At 38.7% G+C, this 15,870-nt stretch overlaps 1 protein-coding gene across 7 annotated transcripts in view; it reads right to left on the bottom strand.

Annotated features, from left to right (window-relative positions):
* Positions 1-9,132: 9,132 nt before the first annotated feature.
* CTDSPL2 (CTD small phosphatase like 2) overlaps positions 9,133-15,870 on the bottom strand; it is a 92,755-nt gene continuing 86,017 nt past the window's right edge. For 5 of the 7 annotated variants that reach the window (XR_002830350.1, XM_023757597.1, XM_006093121.3 and 2 more), the window contains 2 exons: positions 14,864-14,959; positions 9,133-14,004 (listed from right to left, as the gene is read on the bottom strand). Coding sequence is in view for 6 of the 7 variants with exons in the window: in XM_023757597.1 (XP_023613365.1) it covers positions 13,939-14,004; positions 14,864-14,959 (162 nt within the window). In the remaining variant the exon portion in view is untranslated. The remainder of the gene's footprint in view (positions 14,005-14,863; positions 14,960-15,870) is intronic. The other 2 variants (XM_006093123.3, XM_023757596.1) reach the window with 1 other exon arrangement.

Here is a 15,870-nt window from a genome sequence, read left to right as displayed (position 1 = left end):
GTCGGCCCGGCGCGGTCTCTGCAGGGGTCGGAGGGAGCACGGCGCCTCGGGGATCGCCCCTTCCTGCGAGCCCCCGGCGGCCGGCGCGGGACTCATTCTCTCGCAGAATAACCTCGGGACGCGGTCAGCGCTCGGCATGCGCTCTACCCTAGTCCTCAAGGGCCGCACAGTCAAGGAGCTAAGATAGACGCGTAAATAAGTTCTGGCTCAGTGTGCTGACTGAGGCAGACAGCAGCATTGTGAGGTTAATGCATATAAAAAGGCGACATTAGCCGTGGGGGGAGAGGGGAGGAGGCGGGAGAGGAGCGCTGCGGAAGCTGGGGTTTGGAAAGATCCAGTGAAGTTTGCTCAGGTGCATTTCCGGTGGAGAGGACACCAGCGGTGCCTGACCTGACCGAGGGGTGAATTGGAGATAAACTCAGCAGGTAAACTGTTCCTAATGAAGGGCTTCGGAGAGGCTAAGCTGCGTTCCGACCTGTGGGTCGCTGGGCTCCACGGCAGGGTTTTTAAAAGCGAACAGTTGGAGATACTTTATTTTGTTTTTGCTGTCTTCTTAATTTATTTTTGAATATGTAGCACACGGACTGAGTGCATCATTCGGGTTATAAAAGGGAATGTACAATTGTCGGCCATTCTGTTCTTTCCAGTGGTAACTATTGTTTCCCATTTCTTGTGTGTCTTTTCAGAGAGTGTACAGATACACATTTTAAAAAGGTGATCTCTTTGGAGAGAGACTCTACAGTCCAGTTACTCTAAGTTTGTTCCTAATCCAGCAGCAACACCTGGGAAGCTTGATAGAAATGCAAAATCTCAAGCCGTCCCAGACCTAATGCATCAGAAGCTGCCTTTTAACAAGTCCCTCAGGTGACTCAGCACATTAAAATGAGAGGCAGTGATCACAGACATCCATTTGCAAAGATGTATTGGGAGGAGGCAAGACAGAAGACGGCAAGGAAAGGCTGGAATGTAAAGTCCCTAGAGCACAATCTATCTTTTATTCACAGTTGTATCTCCAGCATTTGGCACAGTGTGTAATACATAGTTAAATATTTTTTAATTAAGTGAGAATAACACAAGCCTCAAATAAGGCAATGGTAACAAAAGAAGGAACCAATCTGAGAAATATTTAAAGATGAAGATACACAGAATTTAATGGCTGTGATGGTTAATTTTTTGTGTCATCTTGGCTAGTCCATGGTACCTAGTTTTTAGTCAAACACTAGTCTGGTTTTTGCTGTATTTGTTATATATTATTAACAATTAAGTAGACTGAGTACAGCAGATTACCCTGCATAATATGGATGGTTCTCATCCAGTTGGTTGAAGGCCTTAAGAAAACACTGAGCCCTGACCGGTTTGGCTCAGTGGATGGAGCGTCGGCCTGCGGACTCAAGGGTCCCAGGTTCGATTCTGATCAAGGGCATGAACCTTGGTTGCGGGCACATCCCCAGTAGGGGGTGTTCAGGAGGCAGCTGATTGATGTTTCTCTCTCATCGATATTTTCGACTCTCTATTTCTCTCCCTTCCTCTCTGTAAAAAAAATCAATAAAATATATTAAAGAAAAAAAGAAAACACTGAGGAGCCCTAGCCTTTTGGCTCAGTGGATAGAGCGTTGGCCTGCAGACTGAAGGGTCTCAGATTCGATTCCGGCCAAGGGCACATACCTGGGTTGCCAGCTCCATCCCCAGTGGGGGGCGTGCAGGAGGCAGCTGATCGATGGTTCTCTTTCATCATTGATGTTTCTATCTCTCCCTCTTCCTTCCTCTCTGAAACCAATAAAGAAATATATTTTAAAAGAAAACACTGAGGAAAAAAGGAATTCTGTCTCCAAACTGCTTTTGGACTCCGCAGCATCAGGTCTTCCCTGGGTCTCCAGCCTGCTGGCCTGCCCTGCAGGTTTTAGACTAGCCAGCTCCAAAATATCGTGAGCCATTCCTTAAAATAAATTTCTAAATAATACACACATCATATTGGTCCTGTTTCTATGGATAATTCTGACTAATCCAGTGACTGATTGGATATGGAGTTGGTGGGAAAAGTAGTAGAGGATAATGCCTTTGGAGATGGAATGAGTGGTAGTGACACCCAACTATAGGTGCTCCAGTCAAAAACTGGAAACTATGCTTGCTTTCTTTCTCTCACCCCCTAAATTCAATCCATCACTACGTTCTGTGATTTACTTTCAATATTAATCTTGAAGTCATTTAATTACCCCCATATGTCTTGCTACTGCCTTAATCCAAGCTTTCCCAATAGAATGAGAAGAAATCTTGAAGGACATCAACATTTAAGGAGCAACCAGAGGGAAAAGGTATGGAGAGGATAGAGTAAGATTTTAAAGAGCCCTAACCGGTTTGGCTCAGTGGTTAGAGCGTCGGCCTGCGGACTGAAGGGTCCTAGGTTCGATTCTGGTCAAGGGCATGTACCTTGGTTGCGGGCACATCCCCAGTAGGAGGTGTGCAGGAAGCAGCTGATCGATGTTCCTCTCATCGATGTTTCAAACACTCTATCCCTCTGACTTTTCCTTCCTCTCTATAAAAAATCAATAAAATATATTTTTAAAAAAAGAATTTGTACCACTGTGGACTATGGTGTATTTGAAAATTCACCATTAGATGTCAGGAGACCTGGGTTCTAGACATTCAGGTGATCAGATTATATTGAACTGAACACTGGACACTGGTGAGAGGTGGGGAAGGCTCACAATGATTCTTCCTTATCTGGAAAGTGTCCCAGTACACAAGTATAAGTGGGTTCCCCAAAGCCACATTTGCTCCTTGGGAGCAAATTTGGGAAGGGGGGGTCAGAAACAGATTAACTGAAGTTTATGAAGCTCTAGCTTCAGGGCCTCTCATTGCATCAGGCCCTCATTTGTCAAGAAGGTCCTCCAAATTGTATATGCTTCAAATGATATAAAATCTGGATCTGCCCCAGGTGGAATCCTCAAATTCACTAGTAGCTAGTCTCCAAAGATGCCCCTTCAGTGAACAGTATTCAAGTCCTTATGTGCCCCCCTCCTCTTGAGTCTGGTCTAGTCCTATGATTTATTTTCGATCAGTAGAATAGGGCAGAAGTGACACCCAATGCTAGGCCATAGCAAGCCTTGCAGCTTACATTTGTGCTTTTCGGAATGCTCACTCCGGTGGAAGTCAGCTGCTAATTAAGAAGTCTTACTACCTTATTACAACCCAGTGCAATTTCAAGATAACCATGTAGAGAGGCTGTTTAGGAAGAGAAATACTCAGCCAACCCCTGACTTCCAGCAGAGATGCCAGACATGGGAGTGAGGAAGCCATCTTGGACATCCATCCTGTTTGAGCCTTCGGTGATGCCATCCCCAACTACCATTCCATTGCATCCACCGAAGACCCCAAGGGAGAGTTGCTCGTCCGAGCCCAGTCAACCCACAGTCTCTGAGAGAGAAGTTATCTTAGGCCTCTTAAATTTTGAGGCAAATTGTTATGTAGTAATAATGGAAAGATTCTCTTTCCCAGGCCTTTAGAACTTGGAACGAGACTTTCACTGCCTCGAAATTGGTGACTGATTACAGCACCTGAAGGGAAGACCACAAATTCCTGATGAAGTGATGATTTCCCAGGTCACTTTACTGCCTCTTGCTTTCTCTTGAGGCCCAGTTGTCCAGCTCTTCCTTACATGCCCAATATCTTTCCAGTATTCCATTCTTGGCCTCAGGTAACAATTTTAAATACATTCTAGGAGTCTATTTCAGATAAACTCTGCTTTAATTAATTTTGGGTATAGCACATTGCAGACACTTAACTGTTGAATGACTACATGAATAAATTTCTATGCAGAACTGAGTTTTTCCCCAGGAAATACCTGCCTCTCAGGCCATTGTTTCTTTTCATGAAAGGTAGTCCCAAAGAAAGATGCTTTTTTTATTGCATTATTAGTAAGCTCACAACACTGTACAGTAACCTGAACTAGGAAATAGTAAATAAGTGACTAAGAGGATGTGAGACCCAATCAACTCTTCCCGAGGTGGTCTCAGGAAATCAATATTGGATATTGCTGAAGTGGTAATATAGTCACCTGTATTAACTTGTCTAAAGTTATTCTAAGATAGTGTATCTAAAAAAAAGTTAACAGAAAGAAGGTGAAATACAGAGAAAGTGAGACCAAAGAACAAGATTTTTAGTCTCCAGGGAAAAGGGTAAGCTGACCTCTAGCAGATATTTAGTAGAGATGAGGGTATCCTATTGATATTAACCATTATGTTAAGTGCCTGCTCTTTGCTATACCCAAACTTTCTGGTTCTACCCTTACCAATTGTGATTTAGTTTCCTAAGGAGGAAACTTGCCAACAGTAAACAAATGAAATTGAAATATAACTTAAAAATTTTTGTCTTATGAGTTTAGTGTGAACCAGTTCTGCTGAGTCTCATCAATTCTGGGCTGCACTTTAATGAATCAATTTTCTGGACTTATCTATATATATAAAAGCCTAAGTGACCAACGAATCAAACAACCGGTCGACTGGTCACTGACAGGCACTGACCTCCAGGGGGGAGATGCTCAATGCAGGAGCTGCCCCCTGGTGGTCATTGCACTTCCGCAGTGGGAGCCCTGCTCGGCTGACCCATGGGTGCCAGACACAGGGCTCACAGCTGGCCAACGCCTGGAGACCTCAGCAGAGCAGCAGCGAGCCTACTGAGCAGCGGCGGCAGGTGCAGTGGGGCCGGGATGAGCAGAGGCGGCAGGCAGCATTGGACTGCTGGTTTCAGCCCGATCCCTGCAGGCTATGCCGAGGGACCCCACAGGTGCACAAGTCTGTGCACTGGGCTCTGGTAAATAAATAGAAATCCAAACTTTGAAATGAGAACATATTCACTTACTCATTCAACAGATAAATAGTGCCTACCCTCTACCTAGTACTATTCTAGGTTCTTGGGATATTAACTTTAAGGAATTAAACCACATGTAATTGAAAATGAGGTGTAGGGGTTGGAGGTGCTATGGAAAAATACATGGGCTATGTGTATGGAGCACTGATAAATTTTTGAAGCAGAAATTGAGAATTTATTCACAGTATGGTACATGCTGTTTTTTGAAATGAGGAAGCAGGGAAACAGTTGTCTAGATCTGTGTGCTGGGGACTTCATTTAGTCCTTAAAATTAATGTGTGGCCCTCGCCGTTGTGGCTCAGTTAATTAGGTGTCCACCCATTCACCAGAAGATTGCCAGTTTGATTCCTAGTCAGTGCACATCCCCGGGTTGCAGGCTCTATCCCCCATTGGGATGTTTCACTCTCATATTGATGTTTCTCTCTCTCTCTAAAAAAAAGAATCAATTAAAAAATATTAAAAAACAAAAAATGAAATGTGATTCGTGTTAGTCTCTAGGTGAGTCCTATAATCGTACATGACCGTATTCTCATTTTACAGATGAGCAGAGTAATTGTACAGTGTATGTTGACTCTGCCTTTAAGAATTTCATCATTAAAGCCATAGGATGGTAAATGGCAGCAGAAATGAAGCAGAACTGCTCATGGCTCCTTTTTAAGAGAAAGTGCTTTAAGCACCAGACTAAAAATCTCATAAAGATGAAAGAAGGCAGAAGAGGTTTTAATTGCAAATAGAACCAGGTTAAACTCATTTATAAAATACCCAAATCACTGAGTCATTACATATGTGAGAAGATTTATTATTTGGAAAAACAACTATGTAATTGAATGACTTTTTCCATTTTAAACCACCTTCCCCCAAAAGCTTACCCAAGAATCTTTCAAGATATGAAATGCCAGCATGTGTGTCCATTAAACTCCTACACATTATTCCATACTTTTTATACAGTGCCATAAAATCCCAAAGTACCTTCCTATTCCTGCCAGTCAACCAGACAAGCCATGCTCTCCTTAGGACTTCAACCTTCTCCTGACCTCAAACTGTCCATTATGATGCTAGCACCCAATGCATTAGCCTTTTGTTGTCTTGGAAAAAGGAATGCATTTGTGTGCATTAGGTCAACTGCTACATCTTTTAATTGGTCTCCTATCCACCTACTCTATTGCCTAGGCCCGTGGTCGGCAAACTGCGGCTCGCGAGCCACATGCAGCTCTTTGGCCCCTTGAGTGTGGCTCTTCCTAAGCCTTAGGAGTACCCTAATTAATAACAATGTACCTACCCATATAGTTTAAGTTTAAAAAATTTGGCTCTCAAAAGAAATTTCAATCGTTGTACTGTTGATATTTGGCTCTGTTGACTAATGAGTTTGCCAACCACTGGCCTAGGCAGCAGCCAAAGTGGTCTTTTAAGACAAATCTGATCATTAATTCCCTTGCTTGATTTTACCTCTTGCCCCTCAACCAAACCTGGTTTTACATATTTTTCAATATTCTACAGTTCTCATCTTTTGTTGTTAATCTTCACCAGACAATATTTTTTCAATTTTTTTAGAGAGTGAAAGGGAGGGAGAGGGAAAGACCCATGTGAGACACATGGATTGGTTACCTACCAATTGCCCCAATCAGGGCCTAGGATAAAACGTGCAACCCAGATACATGCCCTTGACCAGAAATTGAACCCATGACCTTTGGTGCATGGGCCAACTCTAACCACTGAGCACACCAGCCAGGACTACAGTTTTTTTTTAAAAAATATTGTTAAAAGTATTATACATCCCCTTTACAGTTCTCATCTTAATACTTCAGCCAACCCAAGCCTGACTTCCAGACTAGAATGTTAGCCCCTCAAAGCTATTTTTCTTTCATGACCCTTTCCCCCACAACACCCAGTCTCCACTGCTAGACTGTAAGCTTGAGGGCAGTGTCAGGTTTGCTTTTTTCTGCCACTCGCAGTGTCTAACACATAGTAAGGCAGTGTTTTAAAATGATTTTTACTCTGATTAGGAAAGCTACTTATACCTACTCTCAATAAATATTGTCATACTTCAAATCTAAAGCTCTAGTTAATTTGGTTCATCCATTAAGACTTCTAACTTAGCAAATCATATAAGCCTGTTACCCCAATTACTTACCAGACTTCTCAAGCCAGTCAATACTCACTCTTCAATTTCCTCATCACCCACTTCTTCCTGAACACTCAGCATGTTTTCATAAAAACATGTTGTTATAGGTGACCTCTCCATTATCATTATCATCTTCATTGAATGCTCTCTACTGCTCATGTCTTTTCTTCCTTCTCCCTGACATGTGGCAATACTGATTCCAGTGCCCATTTCTGCCCCCAAGTTAGGGGCAGAAATGGGCAGTAGAATCAGTGTTATCTTTCACATATACTCGAGAACTAGCTCCTTTTAACATGTCCATTCTGGCAATTATTTGTATATTGCTTTACAGGTTTCATCTTTGTAATTCTGAGAGGTAGATCTTGACGCACCCATTTTACAGATGAACAACTGAGGCACAGCTGCTTTCTCTCTTAAGTGGATGTTATGTCCAAAGGCCTACTGCAGTGACTCTCAAATCTGTTAAACTCCTTTGAGCTTATGGAAAATTGTTTTGTAAGTTTCATCATAGCCAGGGGGCTTGGGCGTGGGGTAAATGATGAGATGTTGGTCAAACGTTAGACTTCAGTTGTATGAGGATCTAATGTTCTGGGGGTCTAATGTACAGCATGGTGACTATAGTTAACAATACTTTATCGTATACTTTAAAGCTGCTACTAGGTTTTATTTTTAAATGTTTTTTATTTTAGAGAGGGAGGATAAAAAACATCAATGATGAAAATAATCAATCAGCTGCCCCCTGCATACCCCCTACTACAGATTAAGCCCACAACCCAGTTATGTGTCCTGACCAGCAATAGAACTGCGACCTCCTGGCTGGTGGGTCAACACTCATCCACTGAGCCAACATGGGCCGGACACTACTAGAGATTTTTAATGTTCTCAGCATAACAACAAAAAAAGGTAATCACATGAGGTGAAGGATGTGTTAACTAAACTGGTAAACATTTCAATATATCCGTACATCAACTCATATTTTATACCTTAAACTTACATCGTTATGTCATTTTTACTCAATAAAGCTGGAGAAAAATATCCCATCAGATAGATAGGAGGTGGGATCAGAGTGTTATTTTGCAGCTACATTGGCTCATTATTTAGCCCATTACATCAAGCATAGACTTCTTTTTAGCTTACCATAGTCTGGTTCTTCCTTGCCATCTTATCTCAACTTTTTAAAATCAACACCTTTATTCAGGTTTTATTTTCTACAGTAGTACAAGAAATTACGAATGCCATTCCATTTAGTAGTAGCAGTTGAGACCTAGATTCTAATCCCAACTCTGTGATCCTGGGAAGACACTCTTCTAGACATATTTCCTTATGTGTAAAACTAGTGACCAGGTGCACAAAATTTGTGCACAAAAGAGAATTAGAGTAAATATTTTAATATTGCCGTTTGCCCTTTTTCTATAAGTGTCAAGAGATAAATCTTCCTCCTGTCAGAGTCTGGGGCACACCATGGGAACCAGAGTCGTCTCCGCACACCCACCCACATGTGCCTCAAAATCACCCGAGACCCAGACCTGGCTGGCCCCACCCCCGTCAAGCGCCGCTGGGTGGGGAGCGCAGCCTCAGGTCCCTGATTGCTCGTTAAGGTAACTCGGCCTCCACTGTGGGCACAGCCGTCTTGTGTTACAGAATTCCTGCTTCCGCTGAGGGCGCAGCCATCTTGTTACGGTGTGATGGTCAATTTGCATATCCTCTCTTTATTAGATAGGATAAAAGTGGCATGTTAGAAAGTTGGAATTTCCTTCTAGTTAGTTTGTAACAACTTTTACACTGAATTACCTTCCTTTATAAGAACTTTGTTGGATAAATTGATTTATAAACTTGAGAACACTTTGTATTTATGTAACAGACATGCTTATACAAGAATGCCAAGGCCTTGGGAGCTAGCATATTGCAGTGATACTTGAATTCAATCTCCCATAACAGTTATGAGGTCTTGGGTCACAGTCCTCTGTGAGCCTCAGTTACCTTATCTCTAACCTGCTCTGTATTCCTTACAGGTCTGTCCTGTAGAGCATCAAAAGGGAAAGAAATATGAAAAAATTGTGTACTTGTAAACCAAAAGAGCACTGTGCAAATAAGTTGTTAGATATTAGTGTTTCTAATGGCTGATAAAATATCATAAAAAAAAGTGTTTCCATAAAAGTTTTATTTATCCCCACAACAACCCTGTGAGGTAGGGTGACCAGGGCATTTGAAGATGAGAAAACTAAATCTACATTGCTTGTTCATGGCTATACTGCATAGTAAATATGTAGAAATTGAACTGAGATTTTTAAATGTCCATGACTTCATATTGATTCACATGGAAAAAAGCAGAGAGAATATTAACTTCCCCCTACCTTAATGCCGAAAGGACAATGCCTTGAAAAATCCCATTTCAAAAGATGAAAGTAGTATTTCATTGCTTATTTCTACAAAGATTTATAAAATAAAAAAATAGTGAAATATTTTACAATTTATATATAATGGTCTCATTCAGGGATATGTCCTTCAGCTGTGTATATGATCAACTATTCCAAGTGCTAGGTATGCAAACTCTTAAAAGTTTGAAAGAATAGTGAGCAGTAGCTTCCATCTTCTTTATTATTCCTCCATGTATCTTGAATAAGTTCTGTGAAATCTGGTCCCAGTTTAAAATAAAAGAAAAAAGAAAAACTACCACAAAGATGTCCGGTAAACTTTTATTTTGTTGCCTACTCTCAAACCACTGTCACATTTAAAACAGTGATTTCCCAAACCTGGTTATTAGAATCACTTGGAGGGCTTAAAAAAGAAATACAGAACTCTCAGGCCCCACTATAGACCCAATGAGACAATTTTGCAGGGGTTAGGCCTCAGGAATCTATTTCCAAAGGTCAGAGTAATTCTAATTGAACAGTCAGGTTTGGGAACTACTAATGAATTTTAAAATACTAACTAATATCAAAACCATAAAGTATAAACTTGTTGCTTTCTTATCCCCTTTTAAAAAATTTCTCAAAACACATTATCCCAAGAACTCTTGCCTCTGGGCAAGTAATTTCAATTCAAGATACAGAGAAACATTTTATAAAAATGTATCCTAGTGAGTGAGACTTGGATTCCAATAATTTAAGGAGCATTTAAATATAAGATACTGAGTTTTGTGGTTCTTATTCTGAATATTTAAAAATGTATTCCATACAGGTTCCTAGCAGGCTTTCAACTCAGGGGAAGACATGAAAAGTAATGACATAATCAAGCACATCAACACTGAAAAAATACTATACTTGAACATAGGTCATGAGAGGAATAAGAAAGTGAATGAATGACAACCTAAGGCCTTTTGGCCCATACATTTTTGTTCCCAGTCCACTCTTCCCCTATAAGGGGAAATAAAATAAACATTCTTTCCTAGTTGCTTGGCATAGTTATTTGATGGGTAACTATTAACTAAGTTAATTTTAGATACACACGATTAAAAGAGATAACAAATAAATATCTAGGAAGACAGAGAAATTAGGTCAGAAAACCTTAACTAGCTAATAATGTAGTATATAACACCACCATGTTAGTACAATAAATGAAGGCTTCAGTGTCCTTTACATTTCAGCTTTATGTGATTGACACAGATGTGGAAAAGATCTGGTCCTTATTATGAAGAATTCTGTGCTCGCTGTAAAGATTTGTAGGAATAATGAAATACTTTCTTCATTGATGAGATGAAGTCTCTGTTTTTCAGGTAAGTTGACTGAACAAAACAATGAAAAATGAACTTCTTTAGAACGTTGAACGAAAGTAATATCTAGCTGAAAAAGTCATTGGCCAAAGAGAACTTAAAAAAAAACAAAAAACATTCTATGTTTAACCCTAAAAACAAAACAGAAAAACCAGAGAAATGAAAAAAAAAAAAAAAGTACACATACATTTTCACGGACGGTTACAAGAAAATAGCCATTTATAGAAGTCACAATGCTTTCAACAAATTCTCCCCAAATTTTGGGAAACAAGATAAAGCCATTGGGTAAATAAATATACATACTAGCTAATATAAAACAATTTATGATTTTAAATTGTTATTAATTCTTTTAAAACCCAAGGAGAAATTTGGTGATATAAATCTTATTAGGGCTACATATATTACATGGAATTAAAAAACATAACTGATTAAAACATTCTAACAATAATACAAATATTTAAAAGAATGTCTTAAAAGTCAGACATTTATCACTGGAAATATCACAATTATAATATGTACTTCAGAGTTGTAATGTGTATATAGGTCACTTTTGCTGTGTCTTTACAGGTAGCCATCTCTCCTGCATTTACTATAGTCAGTTTTTAAGAGTCTGTGTTTACTGTGAACTGTAGGGGCTGGGCACATCTCAGGTTCACAAAATATACACCTCCGCTTTAACCAAGTGGAAGTGTTTAAGATAACATCTATAAACAGATAAAGAAAAGGGGTAATGAGACGATAAAACATTAACGTGGAAGGAAGCTGGATAGTTGTCTCTATAAATTATTTAAAATTCTGTATTAAATTTAAAATGACTCAAGTCAGGTAATGAAAAATATATATATAAATTGGTCTCAAGAAATTTTCTCAGGCCACACAAAATTTCCCTTCGTTTATTTCTTTACAGAATCTTGTTATGCTTGATTCATTTGTCAGTCTATTTTAGGGAACTCTCCCTAGCACGGGACTGAAAACAGCTTTACTATTAAAACAAGATGATTAAAGTGGGTGTTCATTTAAAGTGCCCACAGGCACAGTGGTATAGGTGCTTACATTTCCCTTTAAGTTATGGGAAAGCCCTTTGAGACTGTATTTACTTAATCAGAAAAGCTTTCAGCAATTATAATGCATGCTGAAAGTTTAGATCTTGTATAAGTTTGGATTTTGCTGTTTGAGCATAAAAAGGGAGCAAGGAGAAATGTAACTAGGTTCACAATTTTGAGCAAGAGCATATGTAAAGGTAACGTATGTACATTTTATTTCAAGAAAGACAGAAGACAAACAGCATAAAGATGCCCAGATGCCCTAAAGATAAATACATCTCAAAGATTCTCATTAAAATGAATCTGTAGTATTTTTTCCTGCAAGCAAAATACCTTTCTTTAAATTAAAACAAAAATGAAACAAAAAAACCAGTATTCTGAATTGCAAATGCTTCTGCTCTTTTTTGCAGAAAACCTGCCATGATTATTTAATGAATAAGGATTTTCCACAAAACAGGCTTGCTCTACATGCTAGATTTTTAAACAGTTCAGTGACACAATATGCTAACTACATACACAACAGATAATATAGTAAGAAAACACTCAACCTGATGAAAAGTTAAAATTTTCATTAATACACTGAAAATTGACATAACTCATGCCTTTAAAATCAAAAATACAAAAATTAAATGTTTTCCTAAAAAGATTTCCTTATTTTAAGGATTCATTTGAAAATGAAGCTGCATGTAATTTGTACAGTAAGTTGTACAAGTAAACAGGTAATATACATAAAAAATTAAGTGACATACTCCTCAATTATCAGTTGTCCACCTTTAATTTCCAATACTGTACTTTCTTAACAAGCATACAAAATATCAAACTTCTCTTTAGAAAAAGTGCCGTTCTTTGACATCCTTTACACAAAAACAGTCTGAGCCTGTGGCATGTTAATGCAGTTGAGAGGCAAAGCATACTAACCTTACAAATTCTACCTTCCATAAAAAGCCTCCCGAAAAGAAGATTACACGCCACTATAAAAATATCAACCTCTTGTGGTAGCTGCATTAGAGAACCAAGGCTTGAAGACTATTTTCATATAGTATAGAAAACCCACTATGAGAGCATATTAACTGCATTGGTGGCTTGGGAGTTTACTGTGCCACAGGATTATGCATAGCTACTGTAAGGTACCAAGACTGTTACACAGAGTTTTAAATTGATTGTAACCGAGAGCATAACAGAGGTACTACCAGCCCATGCAAAATAATTAAAAATACCGAATCACTGTGCTGAGTACTTCATTCCTGGAGGAAACCAAAGGCAGCAGTAACCAAATCAAGCCTAAAAGGTGACCAAACACATTCTCCTCAAAGATTGGTAAGCACAGTGAAGTCTGAGGTATACCTTTATCCATTAAATCTGTGTGCCATTGCAAGATATTACCATTTGGAAACACATGCCATCACAATGGTTTAAATCATTTGAATATTACTCATATATTCTTACCTACCCAGTCTCTTGATTTTTGAAAAGATTTCACCTACAGTAGAATATTACAGAAACAAAATATAAATGCATGTCTTTCTAAATGAAACTTACATGGACTAAAAGTAGAGAATATTTTTAAACAAATATACAATATGCAGGCAGACAAAGCAGGAAAACGGCCATTCAAATATATAATAAAAAACTAAAAACTGACTATTTCCAGAAAACTGAAGCGCCTCAACTAAAAGGAATGCATAATGAAATTCTAATCTAATACAGGTCAAAAATGTAAAAAGGTTATAAACCTTAACAGGAAAATAAAACAACTTTTACTGGCCATTCCTGTTGAAATGAGAATCTTAAAGTAACAGAAAAGTGGCTACAAACCCACTTAGAGCACCAAACAGAGAGAAAATAAAAAGTCCATTTTCATCTCTGTTATTATCATAAAATCCTGTGTGACTACAGGTCAAACTGCTGGTGGCAGAAACAGAATTCTTTATAAACTGCAGATGTCCTGTACATAAAAAAATTTCACTGGAGTTGCACTAGTTCTAAAGACTCTTCTGTTTTAGCCTACCTACTGTATGTATTCAATCTGAGATAAAGTCTCTTTCTGTAACCCTTGATTATTATTGGGCACCAAAGATAAGAAAAGCAAGACGGGGTACAAAAATGCAAAATTTCAACAGTAATGGCAATGTTTTGTCTTAGTCCAAAAGGGTCCTGCATTCTCTCCCCCTTCATGATTTGACAAGTCTTTGTACTTAATCTGGGGGCAGCAAATCATGCAAGCGAAATCTGTCTCTGATGTGAGGTCGAACATCTTCATTCTGTGCGGAGAAAGAGACATTTTAAAGGCCACATAATTTCAAAAATATGATCCTCAGACCATTATGAACACTCTTACTTTGCAGATAAACATATCACTACCTATTTTCCAACTCATTTTATTTGCCAAATATAAATGTACCACACAGAAGCAGTTAACTTAGAATTAAATTAAGACGTAAAAAAAACTGCCACCAACGTTTTAATTTTTAAGAACAATTATGCAATAAATGGCTCAACAAAAAGTTAGATACAAGCATTAAGCTATTGAATCCTATTTCATATATTAATTTAAAATTAATCCATGGATATAGGAAAAAAATTCCCAGAATAGTTTTAGTAGCATAAGCAATAATTCTACACCAATGAAAGCAAAATGAAACAGATTTAACAAAAGTAGTTAGTGACTTGCAAGAGGAAGCCCAGTGAAATAAAAATAATCAATCTATAAACTTTTAAATATTTATAATTTTAATATAATTTATGGCCTGGTTGGTGTGGCTTAGTGGTTGAGCTTCAACCTATGAACCAGGAAGTCATGATTTGATTATTCCCGGTCAGGGCATATGCCCGGGTTGCGGGCTTGAGCCCCAGTAGGGGGCGTGTAGGAGGCAGTCGATCAAAGATTCTCTCTCATCACTAATATTTCTACCTCTCCCTCTTCCTTCCTCTCTGAAACCAATAAAAATAAAAATACATTAAAACAAATTTTAATGTAATTTCTAAGGTTTGATAAACCTTATAATTCTTTTCAATCTTTCCCTTAATCTCCCACCACACTGACTTTTTAAAGAAATTTAAACAATTTCAATAAAGTTGAGCCAATAGCATAACTGAAAAAGATAATTAAGACATACTTACCAGTTCTACAAGCTTCTCCAGAAATGGAATCAATTTTAGGAGTTCATTGTCATTTTTATCCATAAACCAGCTTTCTATAGGGATTCCATTAGATAGCTAAAATGATAAATAAGTAATTAAATCCTCTTTTTTGCCTACATTTTCCCTACTTTGGAAAAGCTTAAAAAAGAAATCAGCCTTGTCCAGGGTAGCTCAATTGGTTAGAGTGTCCTCCCAACATGCCAAGGTGTGGGTTCGATACCCAGACAAGGCACATGCAAGAAGCAACCAATGAATGCATAAATAAGCAGAACAACAAACTGATGTTTGTCTCTTCCCCTCCCTCCCTCCCTCTCTAAAATCAATAGATTGAAAAAACTAAAAAAGAAAAAAACCTGAAGCCTAATTGGGTTTTTAGCATAATTTCTTCTTAGTGTATATAAAACTAAACAAGAAAGATCCATTAACAAGTTTTGCATTAACATAACGTAACTAAAAACATTTCTTTACTCATTCAAGAATCAGTTATTAATTCTTGCTAGGTAAAAATTCTTGCTACCTATAGTCAATGCTAGGTACTGTGAATGAAGGGGTACTGCCAGTCTAAACAAAGAATACTATTAGCATATACTTCTACACAGGGACCATGTCCCATTCATTGTTTTATTCCCAACAAATAGCAGGGTAATCTGAAACACAGGAACATAAGTTGACTCAAAACTAGTTCACTGAAGACTCTAAAAACAAGACTGCAAACCTTATTTGTTTTGTAAGTAAACTAGAGGCCTAGTGCACGAAATTCGTGCATGGGTAGGGTCCCTAGGCCTGGCTGGCGATCAGGGCCGATCAGGGCCTTCCGGCTGCTAGCCAGGGCTGTCCTTCGTTCCACGCCACACGCTGGTGGTCAGTGCACGTCATAGCGAGCAACTGAACTCCCAGTCTCCAGGTGGAACTCCCGAGGGACAATTTGCATATTAGGCTTTACACACACACACACACACACACACACACACACATACATATGGCCC

The sequence above is a fragment of the Myotis lucifugus genome, unplaced genomic scaffold (assembly GCF_000147115.1).
Source record: "Myotis lucifugus unplaced genomic scaffold, Myoluc2.0 scaffold_109, whole genome shotgun sequence".
Classification (NCBI taxonomy): Eukaryota; Metazoa; Chordata; class Mammalia; order Chiroptera; family Vespertilionidae; genus Myotis; species Myotis lucifugus.
This window is presented reverse-complemented; position numbering and strand designations above follow the sequence as displayed.